Source organism: Papaver somniferum, chromosome 8 (genome assembly GCF_003573695.1).
Source record: "Papaver somniferum cultivar HN1 chromosome 8, ASM357369v1, whole genome shotgun sequence".
NCBI lineage: Eukaryota > Viridiplantae > Streptophyta > Magnoliopsida > Ranunculales > Papaveraceae > Papaver > Papaver somniferum.
The window spans coordinates 22,315,229-22,335,655 of record NC_039365.1 but is presented as its reverse complement, the minus strand read 5'-3'; the positions used below and the strand labels follow the sequence as shown (position 1 = coordinate 22,335,655).

Sequence of the window (20,427 nt, the reverse complement as noted above, 5' to 3'; positions counted from 1 at the left end):
TGGTTTGTACAGGATCACAGGGTGTATTATTATTACAATGAATGGGAAACCTTGTGAACTCATTTTGAGAAATATCTTGTGCCTCTAAATTCAATGGCCCCATTCTTTAAGTCATATCTATTGCAGGAGGAAGCTGTGGCTGGGAAGGATTGGCTTAGATATCTTACCAGTAAACTCAATTTGACCAATCATTAAAATCCCATATCTCATGGTGGCCGGCACTTCCATGCCATAACTCAGGTTAACAGACAAATTTTCTGCAAACTAGATATACACCCAAATTTTCTTAAAAATCGCATAGTGTAAAGAAGAAGAAGAAGAATTAAGAAGATGACTCTCAAAGTTTATGTTGATCGAATTTCTCAACCTGCTCGAGCTGTTCTTATCTTCTGCAAGTAAATTCATTCCATCTGTATCTACTCAGTATTGTCCAGTTTTTCTACTTACTTGAAATTTATATATGTTTGTACTGTATTGGTGATTTTGTAGGGTCAACGGGATTGAATTTGAGGAGATTAATGTAGATTTAGTCAAAAAAGAACATAAACTGCCTGAATTCAAAGGTGTGTCGATCATACTTCCTTTTCATTTTGCTTCTTCAGTCTAAAATATGAATAAGAAAAAAGTTAAAGTTGTACCAAAAAAACAGAATCTGCCTCTTGGTTTATGTCCTTGCGACTAACACTTCACAGGATGCATGCACAATCGCAGCAATAAACCCTTTTGGCCAAGTTCCGAGTATAGCTGATGGAGATTTCAAGCTTTTTGAGAGGTATACTGATTTTCTATGAAATTTAAGGTATTAGTTATTTTGAAAATGAATCACTTAAGTATGATTGTGGTGTTGATGAGAAGAATCAGCATAGTGTCTTTGTCCAAGTTATACCTTTGGTTGAATGTCTTGTCTTTCGTATTTTGCAGTCATGCAATTCTAAGCTATCTTGCTTGTTCGTCCCCGGGTGTTGCTGATCACTGGTAATCTAAAACTATATCTGTATCCTGTGTCTTAATCATGTCGTATCTAATGCTTCTTAATTAGTCTCTATATATAATGCCAACTAAAGGTATTTTCGATGTATTTGCCTGTCATCTTATTGGCTTTCTAAAGGTATCCAAGTGATCTACAGAAGAGGGCTAAGATTAACTCAGTCTTGGATTGGCATCACTCCAATTTACGCCGTGGTGGAGGTAATTAAGCGCCTCATTTTCTTGCCATTTCTTCGATTTTGAGAAGGTTGCCTTAATTTGTTTATTTTATCAGTTGTTTCTTAATTTGTTCTTTTAATTTTTTTTTTTTTTTTTTTTGTCATGGTGGGTATTTGTTTCAGTTGGCTTTGTCATACAAACAATACTAGGACCTGCACTAGGTATTCCTACTAGTCCAGAAGGAGCTGCCGAAACCGAGCAAGTTCTGATCTCATCTTTATCAAAAATTGAGTCAGTTTGGCTTAATGAAAATGGGAACTTCTTGTTGGGTAATAAGGAACCGTCCATTGCTGATATTAGCCTGGTTTGCGAAATCACGGAATTTGAGGTAAACAAGTATTGTTTTTTACATCTCCCATTTCTTATAACCTTTCAATATATAACAACGTTGTAAGAGAAACGCTAATGTAGTAGTATTATTTATGAATTGGGTTTGGATTTAGGTTTTGCATGAAAACGATCGCATCCGTGTATTAGCTCCATTCAAGAAAGTGTTGAAGTGGATTGAGGATACAAGAATTGCAACAAGCCCTCATTTCGAGGAAGTGCATAAAGCCATATTAGTATCAAAGGCGTCTTTGCACAAACTACCAGTTGATGAAAACTACGAAACCGCATCAAGCATCAAAGCCATGCGTGACATGGATATTGCAGCAGAGTAGTAAGATCTATGTTCTCATAACAACTCCATCTCACGAATCTGCTTGACTACAACTTTAGAACGTGATGAAATGTAACAGCTTATTTGAATAATTTCTTGTGGTACAATTTTAATGTTATTGTTGATACATGGAAAATAACACCCCTTAAAGAGTCTGGAGTGTCCACGAAGAGGTGGTAAACGGGGACTTGGAGACTAAGCCCAAGTCCAACAAGAAAGTGTCCATTAAAAAGACAAGGAAGGGATTAGTGAATAAAAAAGGGAAAATTTGTTGATTGGTCCAAAGCCCATATAGTTATTTATAGTAAGGTCCAACCAGATTTTTTTTTTATCCGGAGGTCCAAAATTAATAAAAAAATAGAAATAATCATAATACCCTCTACTATCAAACATGTGTGTCTACACTGCTTACAAATTTGAGTACATATCTGGCACACTGCTCACAAATTCGAGTACATATATGCTAACAAATTTGAGTACATATATGCCGCACTGCTTACAAATCTGAGTACATATCTGTCGCACTGCTTACAAATTCGAGTATATATCCGCTGCTTACAATTCAAGTACATATCTGCTGCACCGCTTCCAGGTAAAGTACATATCTGTTAGAATCAATTATAAATAAATTAGCACATATTTCAGTATTGCACATACGTACTCATGGATCAAACAAAAAAAAGTGACAAAACTCTGAATAAAACAGAATCGAAAGAAGTTTCTATCAGTACGCCTTATACGTACTGCGTATTCATGAAATAAAAATCAACTTCCTGTAAAAAAGAATTGATGAATCCTCCAAATGTCAGAGTTCAGTGCCTTACCTCAAGCCAAACTGATGTAGTTTCACTTCCTGTGAACATGTATTGACCTAGAAAGATGGTGTCTCCTTTCTTTACTGCCTGCACAAAATCATATAGATTAGGATAACATAGTCACACAGGTATCGCAAAGACAACAATTGGAAGGTTCAAGGGAACATCTACACTGTCATCCTTCTTCCTAATCATTGTTTTCCAATTTTACGATATACATCAACAGAACGCAAACATATTCGAATTATGTGACAACAATTCCCAAGCCCAAACTGAAATTACACTATGATTTAACCAAAATTTCAGCACACCTTTGCTAATCCATCATAATTGATTGGCAATACATCTGAAGTTGCTTCTTTATCTTGATCCGGAGTCAAAACAACCGATGATTCAGCCTTCAGTGCAATCGATTTTTCACTTTTATTAAGAACTTGCAATTCAGGGCCTATTGTATCTAGCATAACCTGAAACAAGCGAACCACCAGATATGCACATTTATTATCAATTTTCACTCTATAATCCATAATAGCAATTCCAAAAAAACGATTCAAAAACTGCAAAAACAACGAAGATCATGACAATTCCTAAAACAATCCAATTCAAATCAACAAAACTTACAGCACAGAGCTTCTTAGTACTCTTAACAAGTATGATTAGTATGATTTTCAGAAAATAAAGAAAGAAAATAACTAGAAAATCAAATTGAGAGTTCAAATAAGCTAAAACCATCAAAATCTAACCAAAAAATCGAATAATTACGATCAAGATTCGTAAAAACAGTACGTCATATACGTACTGATGTTTAATACACAAGCAAAAACTGAAACCAAACATATAGAAGCATAGTAAACACAGAAAAATCAGTACGTCATATACGTACTGATGGTTAATACATAAAACTAAACTGAAACCAAACCAAAAGCCAACAAAATGAAACTAAAATTCTAGATCTACAAACGAAACAAACGTAAAACATGATTTTATAACTAGATCTGGACTATTTTCATCAAAAACCTTCAGTACATCATATATGTACTGATGATTAATACACAAAAGCAAACTAAAAACAAACCAAAGACCAACAAAACCGAGTTAAAACATCAGATCTAATAATGAAATGAACATAAAACATCACTATCTATCTAGATCTAAAGTATTTTTACCAAAATTGAAGTAAAAAAATTAACGAATCAAGCATGAAGATCATAAACACAAAAAAACTGAATTTAATTCCTCTTTTCGGAACCTTAAAATATGAATTTTGAATTCTTTTTCCCATGAAATCAAGAGATTTGGATCTCAGATTAAGATAGAATCAATAAAAAACTTAACATAAAGATCAGTATAGGTAAATAAACTTACGAAATACCTCAGAATCAAAACAAATATTTCAGTATTACATATACGTACTCATGGATCGAACCCAAAAATCAATTAAAAAACGCTGATAGAATCCAAAAACAATGACAAAACTTTGAATATAACCGAATCAACATCAGATCTAATACCTAAACATTAGATTTTGCTATAAACATAAAACTTTCTCTAATCCGAGAAGAAAAAAAACCTAAATTAAAATTAGCTTTTGAAGAAGAAAGGAAAAATGAAAACCTAAACTATACCAACAGTAAGGAAGTGAACCTACCGATTAATCTTATTTTGAATTCACGAATTGATCAACACCTCAGAAGATCTTCATAGCCGGAGCTTTCACCGAACCACAAATGAGAAAATGAAGAAGAAGAAGAAGAATAGATCGAGAAATGAAGAAGAAATGGGTTTGGTTACTGCTTTATATACTTAAGGGTGTTTTCGGTATTTAAAAATACGTCCTCATATGTTCCACACGTGTACAGGACCTGGGCTTAAAAAATTTGGTCCATTTTCATGTTTTCTTTTAATTATGGACCTCTGATTAGTGGGCTTTAATGGGTGGACCTGCCACTAACTAAGAACACTATAATGGTACCTATTGGTAATTCCTAGATAAAAAAGAGATTATATTAAAGAGTGGCATTAGAAGTAATTAAGGAGGTTTAGGACACATGACACGATGCATAAAAGGAAAGGACTTTTGGAAAGCATATATAAAGAAGGACAAGGTACAATTGAAAGGCAACTCTCTCTCTTACTATTCTTGGTAAAGTGAGGTCATTTGGCTAGCTAGGACGGGTAGAACCTCAAACCCGAAATCACCCCTCAACATTTGGCGACCACACCCGGAGGCTCGTGCCTAGCTAACTATGACACACCTAGGACGCGCTAGCTCAAGCGCAACGGAGAGTCCACCGAACATCTCGCGTATCAACACAGGGGGCGAGAGAGTAGGAATAGTATCAGATTGCATTACACAAGCGAGAAGACCAGATGGCGTGCACCAGAAGGATAAGCAGCAGGAAATCGAGGAAGCACCCACTCGTTCAGCCCTACCTCAAAGAGATGCATAAGGAGTTGGAAGACCACGTACACAGAGAGCAAGAGTTGAGAAAACTTATGAAGGCGGCGAGCGCCGAAAAGAAGAGTAAAGAGGCGACGGAAGATGCAAGTGAGAAGGAAGAAGGGCCCTTATTCAAAGTATTTGGAGATGAACTATAGGATTGTCAAGCAAGATAATTACGATTTCATGGCTAGCCCTTACTCCTGGAAAATCACAGAATATCAATACCCAGAGGATTATACTTCACCAAAATTCAAAATATACAACGGTCAAGGAAATGCGAGGGAACAACTTAGCCGATTTCTGTCCGCCACGAACAATCATGCAACCAACGAGAAATTATGCCTGAGGGAGTTCCCAAAGTCTCTAACTGATACCGTGTTCACTTGGTACGACAACCTAAAACCGGAAAGCATCAACTCATGGTCAACCATGTCCACTATCTTCCTCAGAAATTTTTATTCAGCAAAAAGGAAGGTTACAACTATAGACTTGAGCAGGTGTAACCATCGCCCAGGTGAAGAAATAGGAAAATATATCGCCAGATTCCGACTGCTCACTCTAGACTGCCATGAGGACGTTAAGGAGGGAGCTCTAGTAGAAATCTGTGTGTGGGGAATGACTTCTTCCTTTATGAAGAGCTTGGTCAATTTCCGCTTCCCAACGTTCGTTGAGCTAGAAGAAGGCAAGAATCGCTGATTGTGTTCAGGAACATAATTCAGATTACATCTGGCGCAATACAGTCAACACCGTTTCAACGGCACCCAGAAACACCCGCGCCAATAATAATCGAGAAGGCAGGAACACCCAATCGCTTCCCCCTCCCTTGCCTTGCAGCAAGGAACAGATTGTAGGTCTATTGAAACAGTAGATAGAAAACCAAGAGACTCAGCTTCCTCCGATAAAAAACAGACCTCAACACCATTGACAAGGACGATGCCAAGTACTGTCACTTCCATCGAAGAATACAACATCCCACAATCGACTGCTATAATCTGTGGAGGATGTTCTCTAAGAAGCTGGAGATGGGAGAGATCGAGATGGGCAACTCGGAGGGAGGAAAGGCGATCCAACACCAAGACATGACGCTCTCTCACGATCCAAGCGGGGATGTTTGGAGGCCTTGGGAAGATAATGAAGAGGAAGCATGCGAAGTCGAGGCGGAGAATCCAGTGTTTGCAAATACAAATGGCGTAGATAGTGAGTTTTCCAAAACAGTGTTGTCTCAACAATTCTTTGACTCTCTCGGGTTCGGCGAAAATCAAATAAAGGAAGCATCCAAGGGTATAACGGCTATCGCAGCAGGGAGACCCTGTGGCCTCCTCCCCAAGGAGGCGATCGTATTCATAGATGAAGATACTTTCTACCCCCGAGAACGCCTCAGATCCTTATACCTAACAGCTTATATTAACAAACAATCACTAAAGATAGCTTTCGTAGACGGAGGCGCGTCCCTGAACCTAATCTCTATGCATACAGTAGACATACTGGGGTGCAGCGGTCCGCGATCAGAATGCGAGTCACAACAGTAAAAGGTTTCGGATGGCATGCTCAAACAGCTATTGGAATTATTAACCTAGTCATGAAGGTCGGTCCAATCCGAGCGCCCACGCCATTCTATGTGCTGGAAGACGATACCACATTTCATATACTACTAGGGGGAGGATGGCTACTCCAACAAGGTGGTGGAGTCAACAAACCACCAATGCGTTAAGACTAACATAAGAGGCAAGAAATACCGGATTTCAGCCACAAGCAATACTTTTGACTCTGAGAAAGCATACATGGCGGATGCGGTCTTCTACGATGAACCAAAAGAAACAGAAGAAGTACCCGAAGTACAAATCATCCCGCTACCTAAGTGGGAAGAAGAAACAAAACCGGAGCCAGTCAAGTCTGTTTTTAGCCCATCCAGAATGGTGTTCCCCACGGAGACAAAGAGGAAACAAGAGGAGCAGCCCAGGTTCCAGCGTTTTTCCAAGCCAGATGAAGGACACGTGTATCAGTTATAGCAATTAACTGAGGGAGTATCTGCAAACGGACAAAACTGCGCCAAAGTATCAATAAAAAAAACATAGACTCCCTCTAAAAGCGCAGAGAAAAGTTTAGTAGAGCTACCCTATAACACGATTGATGACGAGAAGTTGCGAGACCAGCTCACAGGCGCGACCGCTAGGACCACAGAAGAACGAACGCCTGGAGACCTCACTATGTACGGAATGGAAGAAATTGATATAGGAATGCAAGGAGACAAGCGCTCCATCATGATAAGCAAAATATTGGACAAAGAAGAGAGGGAAGCGCTAATTTCTCTATTAAGAGACTACAAGGATGTCTTCGTTTTCGATTATGATGAGATGTCAGGACTCGATGGAGAGCTTGTAGACCACACTCTTGGAATATCACCCGAGTTCAAACCAGTAAAGTAAAGGAGCAGAGAATTCCCCAGGACCATATCCCTCGCAATAAAGGAAGAGGTTGAGAGATTGCTAAAGGCCAAATTCATCAAGCCTATCCAACACCCTACCTGGTTATCCAATATCGTTCCTGTGACGAAGAAAAATGGAAAGATCAGGTGTTGTGTGGATTATAGGGACTTAAACCGAGCATTCCCAAAAGACGACTTCCCCTTACCCAATATTGATATGACGTTAGACACAAAGGGAGGCAAGCGGTGATTCTCTATCATGGACGGCTTCAGCGGGTATAACCAGATAAAGATGGATCCATCAGACGCAAATAAGATTGATTTCCAAACTCCATATGGAAATTTCTACTATGTAGTAATTCCTTTCGGTCTAAAGAATGCTAGCGCCACGTACCAGCGTGCTATGACCTCCATATTCCACGACTTGTTAGACCATACGATGGAAGTATATGTCGATGACATTGCGGTCAAGACGCAAGCGTCGAAGACCACGTTTCTTATTTGAGGACCGCTTTCGAGAGGTGCAGAAAGTTCAAGCTTAAAATGAATCCCCTCAAGTACGCCTTCGGCGTAGAATCAGGAAAGTTCTTAGGCTTCATGGTAACTAATGAAGGAATATAGGTAGATCCGACTAAGGTCGATGCGATCACGACCATGGAACCCCGGTTCGAAGAAACTACAAGTCTTTATTGGGTGGATATCATACATACGACGCTTCGTTCCGGGTTTCGCACAACTAATGACCACATTCCTTCCGTTACTAAAGAAAGGAGTAGCCATCGTGTGGGGTGAAACGTAGTGCGACACGTTTGAAAAATTAAAACAACGCCTTATCATCCCTAAAGTTCTCAGACCGCCAGTCAAAGGGGTCACCCTCTATCTTTATACAACGTTCACCAATTCAGCAATAGGCGCAGTCCTTGTGCAAGACATGGGAGGGAGTAGCTGTCAACAATTTATTATGTCAGCCAAGTCCTAAGGGATGCAGAGTTGAGATATCCACGCCTAGAACAGTCATGCTTATCCTTCATCTACGCAACACAGAAGCTGCGCCCTTACCTCTTGACACACGAGACCATCGTGGTGACCGCGAAAAACCCCATAGCTTATCTGGCATCCAAACCTGTTCTGACTTGAAGAACTGCGCGGTGGCTGTTACAGTTGTCTGAATTTGAACTTAAATATCGACGACCACACGCGGTGAGAGGACAAGATATCGCCGATTTAATGGCCATGTTCCCAGGAGAAGGGGACGATGAGGTGCACGAATACCTACCCGGAGAAGTGGCAGTCACGGACGTTGACAAACCTTTGACCATGATCTTTGATGGGTCATCATATGGCACTGTTGGAGGATCCGGTGTAGTGTTTGAAGCCCAACAAGGCGAGTTACTATCATACTTGTTTAAACTGGATTTTCCGTGCAGCAACAACGTCGCTGTGTACGAAGATAATCTTGGGGCTCCGAATGGTGAAAGAACTTAACCTAGGGAGCGTGGAAGTAAAAGGCGATTCAAACCTCGTGACAAATCAAGTGAAAGACGATTTTCACGTCAAAGAACCACATCTGGAACCCTATTGAGCGGAGCCTCAAAGGTTGATGAACCAAACAGGGTCAACACTAGACCATATTGGCGGAGGCGGGAATAAACATGCGGACGCTTTAGCCACCCTAGCAAGCAAGGTACAATTAAACGGTGAAGAAGAGGGCACGGTTACAATACGCAGAAAAGAGCTACCCAACACATGGAAAGAGGACCTGGCCTTCGAGGAAGCCGACGAATGGAGGCAAGTGTACATTGAGGACCTGAACCGGATGGACGAAGATCGGGTAATTCCCACCCAATCCTTGAAGAAGTTTGTGATAATCCAAGGGGCTTTATAATATAGAGCTGCTGGAGGGTCACTTGCGAGATGCGTTAATAAAAGAGAGGCATAGAAATTACTCCAGGAACTGGACACAGAGACTTATAGACAAATCGGCGATGTTCACCTCTACAGTAAACTTCAGAGATTGGGGGTATACTGTCCGAGCATGTCCGCACAGGAGGCAGCATTCCAAGACAGTTGCGTCGATTGTCAGTCACCACCACAACCCGCGGAAGTATGCACGACCGAGGGAGAAGATTAGAGACAACCCTACATTGATTTCGTCCAACATGGAAAGCTTCCCGGCGAAAGGAAAGCGGACTTGAAGATACAGAAGAAGTCCGCACGTTTATTCATACATGATGGTGTCCTTTATCGCAAAAGCTATAGTGGGGCCGTACTACGATGCCTATCCGATCAAGAAGCAACGGAGGTAATGACGCGGTCACATGACGTTGAGCATCAGGGAATGCGAAAGTTGTTCCTCCAGCTTTACGAAGGAGGATTTTATTGGCCAACCATGGAAAGCGACACTGTCGAACACGTCCGGAAGTGCTTAAGCTTCCAGACTCACGGAAATTTGATCCAAGCGCCTCACACTCGGCTGCATAGCATAGTAACACCATGGCCATTTCATACCTGGGGGCTCGAACTTATTGGTCCAATCAACCCAACGTCCTCAAAGCGCCATAAATATATAATAACATCCATAGAGTATGCATCCAAATGGTTCGAAGAAATACCTCTCAAAGACTACACTGGAGCAACTGTAGCCGTGTTTATCAAAGAATATATCATTTACAAGTTCAGAGCGCCAATGATAATCAGAGCGGATAACGCTAAGTCATTCGTAAACAAAGACGTAATCGATCTGCTCCGCCAGTATAACACGAGACTCCACACGTCGACTCCTTACTATCACAAGGGGAACGGGCAGGCAAAAGCAACGAACAAATCACTCATCTGAATCCTCAGCAGGACAGTGCATGATTACCATAGAGAGTGGCACGAGCAGTTAACCCTGGCAGTTTGGGCTTACAGAATCTCAAAGCGTAGCTCCACGGGAGCATCACCCTATTCTCTAGTCTACAGAGAGGACGCGATATTACCGACAGAGATAGCAGTTCCATCCGCAGGAGTGGCAATGGCCAGCCATACTACACCAGATGAAATAAGTCATTTTTCCCACTTGGACATGATAGAGGAAAGACGAACACGAGCGGAACGGTTTGCGGAGGCTTACAGGAAGCGCGCATCCAATTATTACAATCAGAATGTGAAGGAAAGAACCTTCAGAGTGGACGACTTGGTCCTAAAGATCGCTCCTCATGTACAGAGGAACGCTAGCACTGGTAAGTTTGCTGCAAATAGGGAAGGCCCGTTCAAAATAAGAAAAGTAGCAGAAAGCGAATACTACAAGCTCAGACGTATGAATAGAAACAAGGTTAAAACGCCCATTAACGACAAATGGTTGAAAAAGTTTCGTGCCTGAACTACTCCATGTATGAACCGTTTCTTTAAGAAATAAAAGTAACTTATTGAACATAATGTGAATCTACAAAAGGTCTCAGGTCATCCAAGGGCGCCTGATTGACTGACAAATCTACAAAAGGTCTCATGTTAGCCAAGGGCGCTTGATTGACTGGCAAATCTACAAAAGGTCTCAGGTCAGCCAAAGGCGCCTGATCGACTGACAAATCTACAAAAGGTCTCTGGACAGCCAAAGGCACCTGATCGACTGAAAATCCACAAAAGGTCTCAGGATTAGCCAAAGGCGCCTGATCGACTGACAAAAGGTCTAAGGTCAGCCAAGGGCACCTGATCGACTGACAAATCTACAAAAGGTCTCAGGTTAGCCAAGGGCACCTGATCGACTGGAAAATCAACAAAGGTCGTAGGTCATCCAAAGGCGCCTGATCGAATGACAAATTTATCAAAAGGTCTCAGGTTAGCCAAAGGTGCCTGATAGACTAAGAAATCTACAAAGGTCGCAGGTCAGCGAAAGGCGCCTGATCAACTGACAAATTTATAAAGGGTCTTAGGAATGCCAAAGGCGCCTGACTGATTGACAGGTTTGTAAACGGCCTTAGGAAAACTAAGGGCACCTGACCCTTTTCGATAAAAAGAGGGTGGAGTAAGCGCGTTTCATAAACGCCCACCCCGCCCAACACTCCTTTTTCTATAAAAAGAGGGGGAGTAGGTGCGTTTCATTAACGCCCACCCCACCCAACACCCCTCTTGATAAAAACAGGGGGAGTAGGCGTGTTTCATTGACGCCCACCCCACCCAACACCCCTCTTGATAAAAAGAGGGGGTAGTAGGCGCGTTGCATTAACGCCCACCCCACCAGACACCACTTTCGATAAAAATAGGAGGGAGTAGACGTGTTTTACTAACGCTCACCTCACCCAACATCCTTTTCGATAAAAAAAAGGAGGGGATTAGGCGCATCCCACTAACGCCTGCTGATAAGCATGTAAATGCTACATTTTATACCCATATTTATATTAGCTAGGATACAATAATTTAGTTTCTAATACTATTTTAGTGCTTTTGTAGAAAGAACAAGTGAATTCGATCATCCGGCGAATAAGCATCAAAATGTGAGACTTAATGGTGTTTGCGACGAAAAATGCAAAATGTGGTTGGCCTGGTATTTCCATATATCAGCAACCACAATGATGAAACGTTGTTGGCCTGGTATTTCCATATATCAGCAATCACAATGATGAAACGTGGTTGGCCTGGTATTTCCATGTATCAGCAACCACAATGATGAAATGGGGTTGGCCTGGTATTTCCATGTATCAACAACCACAATGATCAAATATGTTGGCCTGGTATTTCTATATATCAACAACACTTATTATGATGTCCTGGTATCTCTATATATCAACAGCACTTATTATGCTGGCCTGGTATCTCTATATATCAGCAGCACTTATTATGTTGGCCTGGTATCTCCATATATATCAGTAGCATAGAATAATTTCACAGCCGAGGTCACAATGGGAAGAAAAGTTTTAAGTTTCTCTTCAATTAATGCATGGTGAAGCGAGTCGACGTCAGCATACAAATGCCACCTAAGATTGGTCAAAAGTGACTTTATTATTGTTAGCATAATAATGGAAGAATATAACCTCCATGACCACGTGCAAATGGAGTGCAAATAAAGAAAAAGGAAAGATTAACATATCTTGTCCTTACATAAGTTCTCTTGCTATATATATATAAAGAATCTGAAGGAATGTTTGAGACCAAATGACGTCATTTGTGCAAATACAGTTAAAGTGGGCCCAACACATGCAAGAAAATATCATTCTTTTTAAACGAAATTAATTCATTTCCTTGGTGGTTTCATATACTATGGAAAGTGGAGATTCACTGATACTTTACAATGTTTCGTCATATTATGACACGCGACACAATATTATTTGGCGAATTGTATTTCATGACATGTGGCAGATTTCTACGGGGAGATGATGTGGCGACAACGTGAATTCATCTGTGGGCTATATTTATGTGTCGTTTCAAAATGAAAATGGGGGGCACCCGGCCATAGTTCCGTAACAAAGGAAGGGTTTTGAATTTTTGTTTTCGATTCTTCATTTTTCATTAGCTAGAGTTTAATTTTAATATGTTTATGGCTTTTGAGAAAGCCATTTCTAACTAGTATTATGTTAGGGTTTAGGTAGAAACCAATAAATTGTGTAAACTCTATATTTATATGCTCAATAATGATTTGAATGACTAGTAGTTTTTGTCATATCGCTTGATATTTTATTGTTCATGTGATTTCTTGATTATTTATGCTTTTCAATTGATATGGCGTACTTGGGTTAAATTCTTTGACGTGATATACTTTAGGATTGATAGGTAATGCTTTAGAATCCCTATCCATGAAGCGAAGAAAATTACAGCGGAGAAACAATATTTGAAAATGCATGGAATTTATTTTTAACGAATAATAGAATTTGCATAATTAATTGGTGGAAACCGAAAACCCTAATAACCCACACTCATTTTGTTTATCTTTAAATTATTTATCATTTCATTTTGTTCCGAATTTCTAAAAATCTTTAAAACATTATCTTGTTGATTACTTAATTTTTGGTATTAGTTGGTAGAGTATTTCACACTCCTCGTGGGAACGACTTATACTTGCCATTGTCTACTAGTTAGACGTTGTGCACTTGCAGTATATTATTGTAGGTTTCCGAGCCTACCAAGCTTTTGGCTCCGCTGCCGGGGAGTGGTTGCAAAATACTCTCTAGTTGATATCATTGTATATAGTTTTTTTTTTAGTTTTAGTTTTTGTACATAATTTATTTTTCTTTTTCTTTTAGATTTTCTTTAGTTTCTTTTTACGCAGTTTGTTTGATTTTTTTTAGGTACTTTAGTGATTGAAGTGCTGCAATTGAAACCAGCAGTAGGCGAAAATAAAGTATGCACTCGCAAAGCTTTTGCAAGAGCGACTTGGAAGATCCATTAGAGGTTTGCTTAGCTCATTTTGGGTATGATTTTGATGATGATAGTGTTATTTATGAAGTTAATGCTTTGTTAGACTCCATACCGCTGCTAGACACTAATAAATGGAAGGCCAAACTAGAACCTCTAGTTTTTTCTGATTCTCGACTAGTTCCATCAGTCGAGAATGATCCTACCTTGACCCATAAGCCATTAAGTTCTGAATTTTTTCGTCTTGATGTTATTCATAATGAAACCGTTTTAGATGATAATGGGTCTAAGAGTTGTAATATTATTGCTCCATTGAGGTCTTGTTCAACGAGTGAATTTGAAAAAATATCAGTCGTGGAAGTTATTTTCGCTTACTTAGAACCAGATTTAGGGAGTACAATAATTGTTCAATTCTTTAGACAATCTTTAGTAATCATCTGCGAACCTGATTTACTTCATATTCGAGGTTCGAATTATGCTTTAAATAAGATTGAATTCAGTTTCATCTCTCTGGGTACTAATCTTTCTTACTGAGGTTCATGTTTTCAACTAATCAGATTAGTTTGGTTGATCCCCAACTCTTCAAGCTTTATATATATAATTCGCAGCTTACCATGGGGTACCAACCCCACATTGTTTGAGAACGTGCTACTGGCAAGTCGGGAAACAAACACATTTCGCTTCATGGGAGTCAACCCATCAGATTTATTCCCTGCACTATATCTTTTATTTTTAGTTCTTTAGTTTTTGCATATGTATTTTAGAATTTCCCACCTTAATTTCTACGTTGGATGACTCAATTGCATTGAGGAAAATGTAATGTTTAAGTGTGGGGGAGTGGCGCTTTTGTTAGGATTTTTCTTTAAAAAAAAATCTATTGCATAATATCTCTGTTTTTGCTCGAGGACTAGCAAAATATAAGTGTGTAGGTGTTGATAAGCATGTAAATGCTACATTTTATACCCATATTTATATTAGCTAGGATACAATATTTTAGTTTCTAATACTATTTTAGTGTTTTTGTAGAAAGAACAAGTGAATTCGATCATCCGGCGAATAAACAACAAAATGTGAGACTTAATGGTGTTTGCGACGAAAATTGCAAAATGTGGTTGGCCTGGTATTTCCATATATCAACAACCACAATGATGAAATGTGGTTGGCCAGGTATTTCCATATATCAGCAATCACAATGATGAAACGTGGTTGGCCTGGTATTTCCATGTATCAGCAACCACAATGATGAAATGGGGTTGGCCGGGTATTTCCATGTATCAGCAACCACAATGATCAAATATGTTGGCCTGGTATTTCTATATATCAGCAACACTTATTATGCTGGTCTGGTATCTCTATATATCAGCAACACTTATTATGCTGGCATGGTATCTCTATATATCAGCAACACTTATTATGTTGGCCTGGTATCTCCATATATATCAGCAGCATAGAATTATTTCACAACCGAGGTCACAATGGGAAGACAAGTTTTAATTTGCTCTCCAATTAATGCATGGTGAAGCGAGTCGACGTCAGCATACTAATGTCACCTAAGATTGGTCAAGAGTGACTTTATTATTATCATAATAATGTAAGAATATCACCTCCATGACCACGTGCAAATGAAGTGCAAATGAAGAAAAAGGAAAGATTAACATATCTTGTCCTTACATAAGTTCTCTGGCTATATATATATATATATATAAAGAATCTGAAGGAATGTTTGAGACCAAATGACGTCATTTGTGCAAATACAGTTAAGGTGGGCCCAGCACATGCAAGAAAATATCATGCTTTTTAAATGAAATTAATTCATTTCCTTGGTGGTTTCATATACTATGGAAAGTGGAGATTCGCTGATACTTTACAATGTTTCGTCATATTATGACAGGCGGCACAATATTATTGGGCGGATTGTATTTTCATGACATGTGGCAGACTTCTATTGGGAGGTGATGTGGTGACGACGTGAATTCATCTGTGGGCTATATTTATGTGTTGTTTCAAAATGAAAATGGGGGGCACCCGGCCATAGTGCTGCAACAAAGGAAGGGTTTTGAATTTTTGTTTTCGATTCTTCATTTTTCATTAGATAGAGTTTAATTTTAATATGTTTATGGCTTTTGAGAAAGCAGGGTTTAGGTAGAAACCAATAAATTGTGTAAACTCTATATTTATATGCTCAATAATGATTTGAATGACTTGTAATTTTTCTTCATATCGCTTGGTATTTTCTTGTTCATGTGATTTCTTGATTATTTATGCTTTTAAATTGATATGGCGTACTTTGGTTAAATTCTTTGAGGTGATATACTTTAGGATTGGTAGGTAATGCTTTAGAATCCCTATCCATTAAGCGAAGAAAATTATAGCGGAGAAACAATATTTGAAAATGCATGGAATTTATTTTTAACGAATAGTAGAATTTGCATAATTAATTGGTGAAAACCGAAAACCCTAATAACCAACACTCATATTGTTTATCTTTAAATTATTTATCATTTCATTTTGTTCCGAATTTCTAAAAATCCTTAAAACATTATCTTGTTGATTACTTAATTTTTGGTATTAGTTGGTAGAGTATTTCACACTCCTCGTGGGAACGACCTATACTTTCCATTGTCTACTAGTTAGACGCTGTGCACTTGCAGTATATTATTGTAGGTTTCCGAGCCTACCACCTGCCTCACCCAACATCCTTTTTGATAAAAATGAGGGGAGAAGAAAGAGGAATATGTTGCGGTTGTTCTTTTAAGACAGAGGCATCACATCCCTCTCCCCCTTTCAAAAAAAAAAGGAAGGGAAAATGGGGGAAAAGGAAAGAGAACAATACTCCAACTTAAAAGCAAAAACTTTATTCACATTAATTCAGAACACACACATGAAAGGAACAACAGAAAAGACCAGATATCAAGACAAAAGGATAACCCCACAAATGGATTGACAACCTAGTCAGCCATTAATGTCCGACAACGAGAGATATATGCATCTAAAGCCTCCACCATCAAACGCCCATCAGCACATTGAGCGGTAGCCAAGCGAAGATCTTGATCAGCCTTATTCACTAAATGACATACGTCTTGGATAACCTCACCATCAGATCCGGTCCCACGAACTAACGAGAGAGTATCCTGATACTCATCATACTCTTTACGATCTTTATCCTGACGAATCATCTTAAGTGTCCATAACAAACCCGATTCTTCCCTCAGAATTAATAAAAGCGCCAACTTATCTTCCAGGTAGGGGTGGGATACGAGCGTATACGCGGCCGCTAGGGTCAGCATATGCCCAAGGAGTGGTGAGGCTACCTGATCAGAGATCCAGAGATGACAATCGGAAACGACACAATCTATAGTGGCCATCATCATTAAGGAGTCCGCGAACAATTGATTGGATGCATTACGAGCAATGGTAGCATCATCCAACGCGCGTTGGATCTCCAACGGAACACAACCTGATAGTTCAACTCGCTGAGCAGTTTGGTACGCCTCGTGTTGTAACCTAAAACTCGCACGTTTAGCATCTCTACTGACCTTCCTCTGCTCCCGGAGTTCCTCGATTTCGGCCTTGATGAGTAGAAGTTGTTTCAGCTCACATCGCTTATGCATTGCCAAGACCAACATATGAACGGGTGCTAGGTATAAAACATATCCATGAAGAGAATTATCCATGCAAGTGATATGTTAACCAAGAGAAGGGAGAAAGTTAAAAGAAAAAAAATTGGTATCCGGACTAAGGAGAGGGACTAGATATATATGAGGGAAAGGAGCGCAATTAACGATGCAACCACCGTTCATACCTCCCCTTACACGTCATGATACGTGTCGGTCCACAATAAATAACAAAGTATAGGATACGGTATCCCTCATACGTCCTGGGGGCACCCATCAGGAAGAAGGCAAGCTTGAAACAAGCCCTAGGGACTTGGGAACTAAAGACCAGCAAGGCAACACCCACGAGACGGGAGGGATAAAATGAAATGGTAGCAGAAAGAAAAACCGAGCAATAAGCAATAGATAACACTAAAAATCAAAGAAAACCCGCAGGGGAAGGTTCCCAAAACGAATACATAAAAAGAAAATCAACAAATGCAGTGACAAAGATGAACCACAAACGACTAGAGAAATGGGTTGTCCCATAGCAACGCGCGGCCTAGACGACTACTAGTTCGCGACAACGGGCGATGTACAAATAGACGGATTCCGCCATCAAGCGCACTTCATCACACTGAATGCCAGCTTGAGACAATTCCCGGTTGGCCTCACTTATCAATCTACGTATATCTAGCATGACTTTTCCCTTACCCCTCGCTCTACGAGCAAGTGCAAGGGTGCCTTCGTCTTCGTCGCATTCCCTACGCGCTTTGTCTTGGCGAGCTCTCCTAAGGGTCCACAATACCTCTACCTCTGCTCTTAACACCATTAAGCGCGCGTGTTCGTTTCTGGGGTAGAGAAAGTTTACGAGCGCTGAGACATCCTCTAAGGACAGAACATACTCGGGAAGCCGCGGGGTTGCCTGGTCAGAGGAATGTGAACGACAATCGGCGATGACATGGTCTATAGTAGCCGCAATTGGCGAGGAATCCATGAGAAGAGAATTAGAAGTGTACCGGGATGAGACGACATCATTTTAAAGCGTGTTGGATGACAGATGTTAAGCGTCCGGCCTTTTGGGCCGTTTGATGCACTTCGTAACGTTCTGTGAATTGATCACGCATGGCGTTCCTATTTGCTAATCTATGCTCACAAAGTGCCTCAATCTCACTTTTCATTAATAGCAGGCGCTCCAATTCCGCCTCCTTGAACATTGAAACCAGTACCAGGACATGCGCTAAGGCCAATACATACTCATGGAGGGAATGTGCCATCTGAGCAAGATATCAAACGGAGGGGAAAAAAAGTAGAAATGAAGAACTTGAAACGGATGATCAGACTAAAGACATGATGCCCTTATATAAGGAAAATGCTATCATAAATGATGCAACAACCTCCTTGTTATCCCTCGACACGTGGTGATCGTAAATACATGATAATTTGACTATTGGGTCATTTAACAATTGACCCAATGGTCAGGGGAATAATATTCATACATGAAAAATAACACCCCTTAACGAGTCTGGGGTGCCCCCGAAGAGGTGGTTAAACCAAGTATGAAATATGGGGACTTTGGGGACTAATCCCAAGTCCAACAAGAAAGTGTACATTAAAAGGACAAGGAAGGAATTAGTGAATAAGAAAGAGGTTATATTAAAGAGGGGCTTTTTTTTTTACTCGGTCAATAAAGTAGATTAAAAAAGCGAAAACTGTACAGGTCCTAGGCTATAATGAGCTAGCCAAGGGATACCAACAAAACTAGCCTATTTAAAACAAAAATAAACCTCACCCGGCTATTCTACAGAAAGTATAGAAATTGACCTCCCCTCATAAAACTCAAAAATGTCCTCATCTAGCAAACAGGCTTGCTTAGCCGAAGCATCTGCATAAAAATTAATTTCCTTATATTTATGAATGTAGCGAATATTGGAGTAGAAACTCCTCGCCAATCTCTGTTTTAATTTCCAAGGTAAACCCTCATTTTGAAAAGCTTGAATGCAACTCATAGAATCAGATTGTACGCAGATACTCCTAAAATTCCACCTCCTGGACAACAACACCATATATAACTGCGCACACTTCCGCATAAAAGTTCGTCTGCAATCCCAGGACAACGCAGAGGACTCCCAAAACAGCTGCGTTTGCATCACGAAATGTAACGCCAGCACCAGCCGGGCCTGGATTTCCAAGGGACGCACCATCAAAGTAAATCATGATTTCATCTTGGTTAGGAGGACACCACCTTACCTCAATTGGCGAAGAAACTTTGCACGATCTATGTTTCACTTTGAAATAATTCAATATGCGTAAATCCTCAATTGTATTATTCATATGGCCCTTCATCCGTATTGAGTTATCACGAATTAACTGATAAACTCTACCTTTAAAACCTAGCCAATGCACAACAACATCTTCAAAATAAACTTTGTTACGCAGCCTCCATAACTCCGTAGTGATTGCAAGAATAGCAACCAACCACAGATCCTTAATCATACATGACACGATCCTTAAGCATCTTAAAGAGTGGCATTAGAAGTAATTAAGGAGGTTTAGGACACATGACACGATGTCATAAAAGGAAAGGGTTTTTGAAAAACCTATATAAAGAAGGACAAGGTACAATATAAAGTCAACTCTATCTTGGTAAAGTGAGGTCATTTGGCTAGATAAGACGGGTAGAACCTCGAACCGAAATCATCCCTCAACAGGTATCACACTCGTTAAAACAAGAATATAACTTTCGTACCTTCATCAACAGGTATCACACTCGCTAAAACAAGAATATAACTTTCGTACCTTCACCAACTGAGAGCTGGTTAATATTTTTATTTTTGGGTTGCTGGTAGTGGGTCAAAATACTGACTAACTTTTTATATCTACCGTTAATTACGTTTTTCCAGTGCGTTATTAAATCTTTGAAGGATTTTTTTTTATGCTATCTATAGACCCGTCTT

At 39.9% G+C, this 20,427-nt stretch overlaps 1 protein-coding gene and 1 long non-coding RNA gene across 3 annotated transcripts; one reads left to right on the top strand and one right to left on the bottom strand.

Annotated features, from left to right (window-relative positions):
• The first annotated feature begins 186 nt into the window (after positions 1-186).
• On the top strand, positions 187-2,086 carry LOC113304505 (glutathione S-transferase T1-like). The gene is made up of 7 exons (XM_026553637.1): positions 187-395; positions 490-563; positions 712-772; positions 922-975; positions 1,109-1,188; positions 1,329-1,534; positions 1,650-2,086. The coding sequence occupies exons 1-7, from the start codon at positions 331-333 to the stop codon at positions 1,866-1,868; spliced, it is 759 nt and encodes a 252-aa protein (XP_026409422.1). The 5' UTR covers positions 187-330; the 3' UTR covers positions 1,869-2,086.
• A 646-nt stretch (positions 2,087-2,732) lies between these two features.
• On the bottom strand, positions 2,733-4,384 carry LOC113304510. 2 transcript variants are annotated; one of them, XR_003338228.1, is made up of 3 exons: positions 4,331-4,384; positions 2,994-3,149; positions 2,733-2,769 (listed from the first exon to the last, which is right to left on the bottom strand). It is a non-coding gene; the product is annotated as an uncharacterized LOC113304510 (long non-coding RNA). The 2 variants fall into 2 exon arrangements; XR_003338227.1 differs by lacking the exon at positions 4,331-4,384 and adding an exon at positions 3,304-3,331.
• Between the last annotated feature and the right edge of the window lie 16,043 nt (positions 4,385-20,427).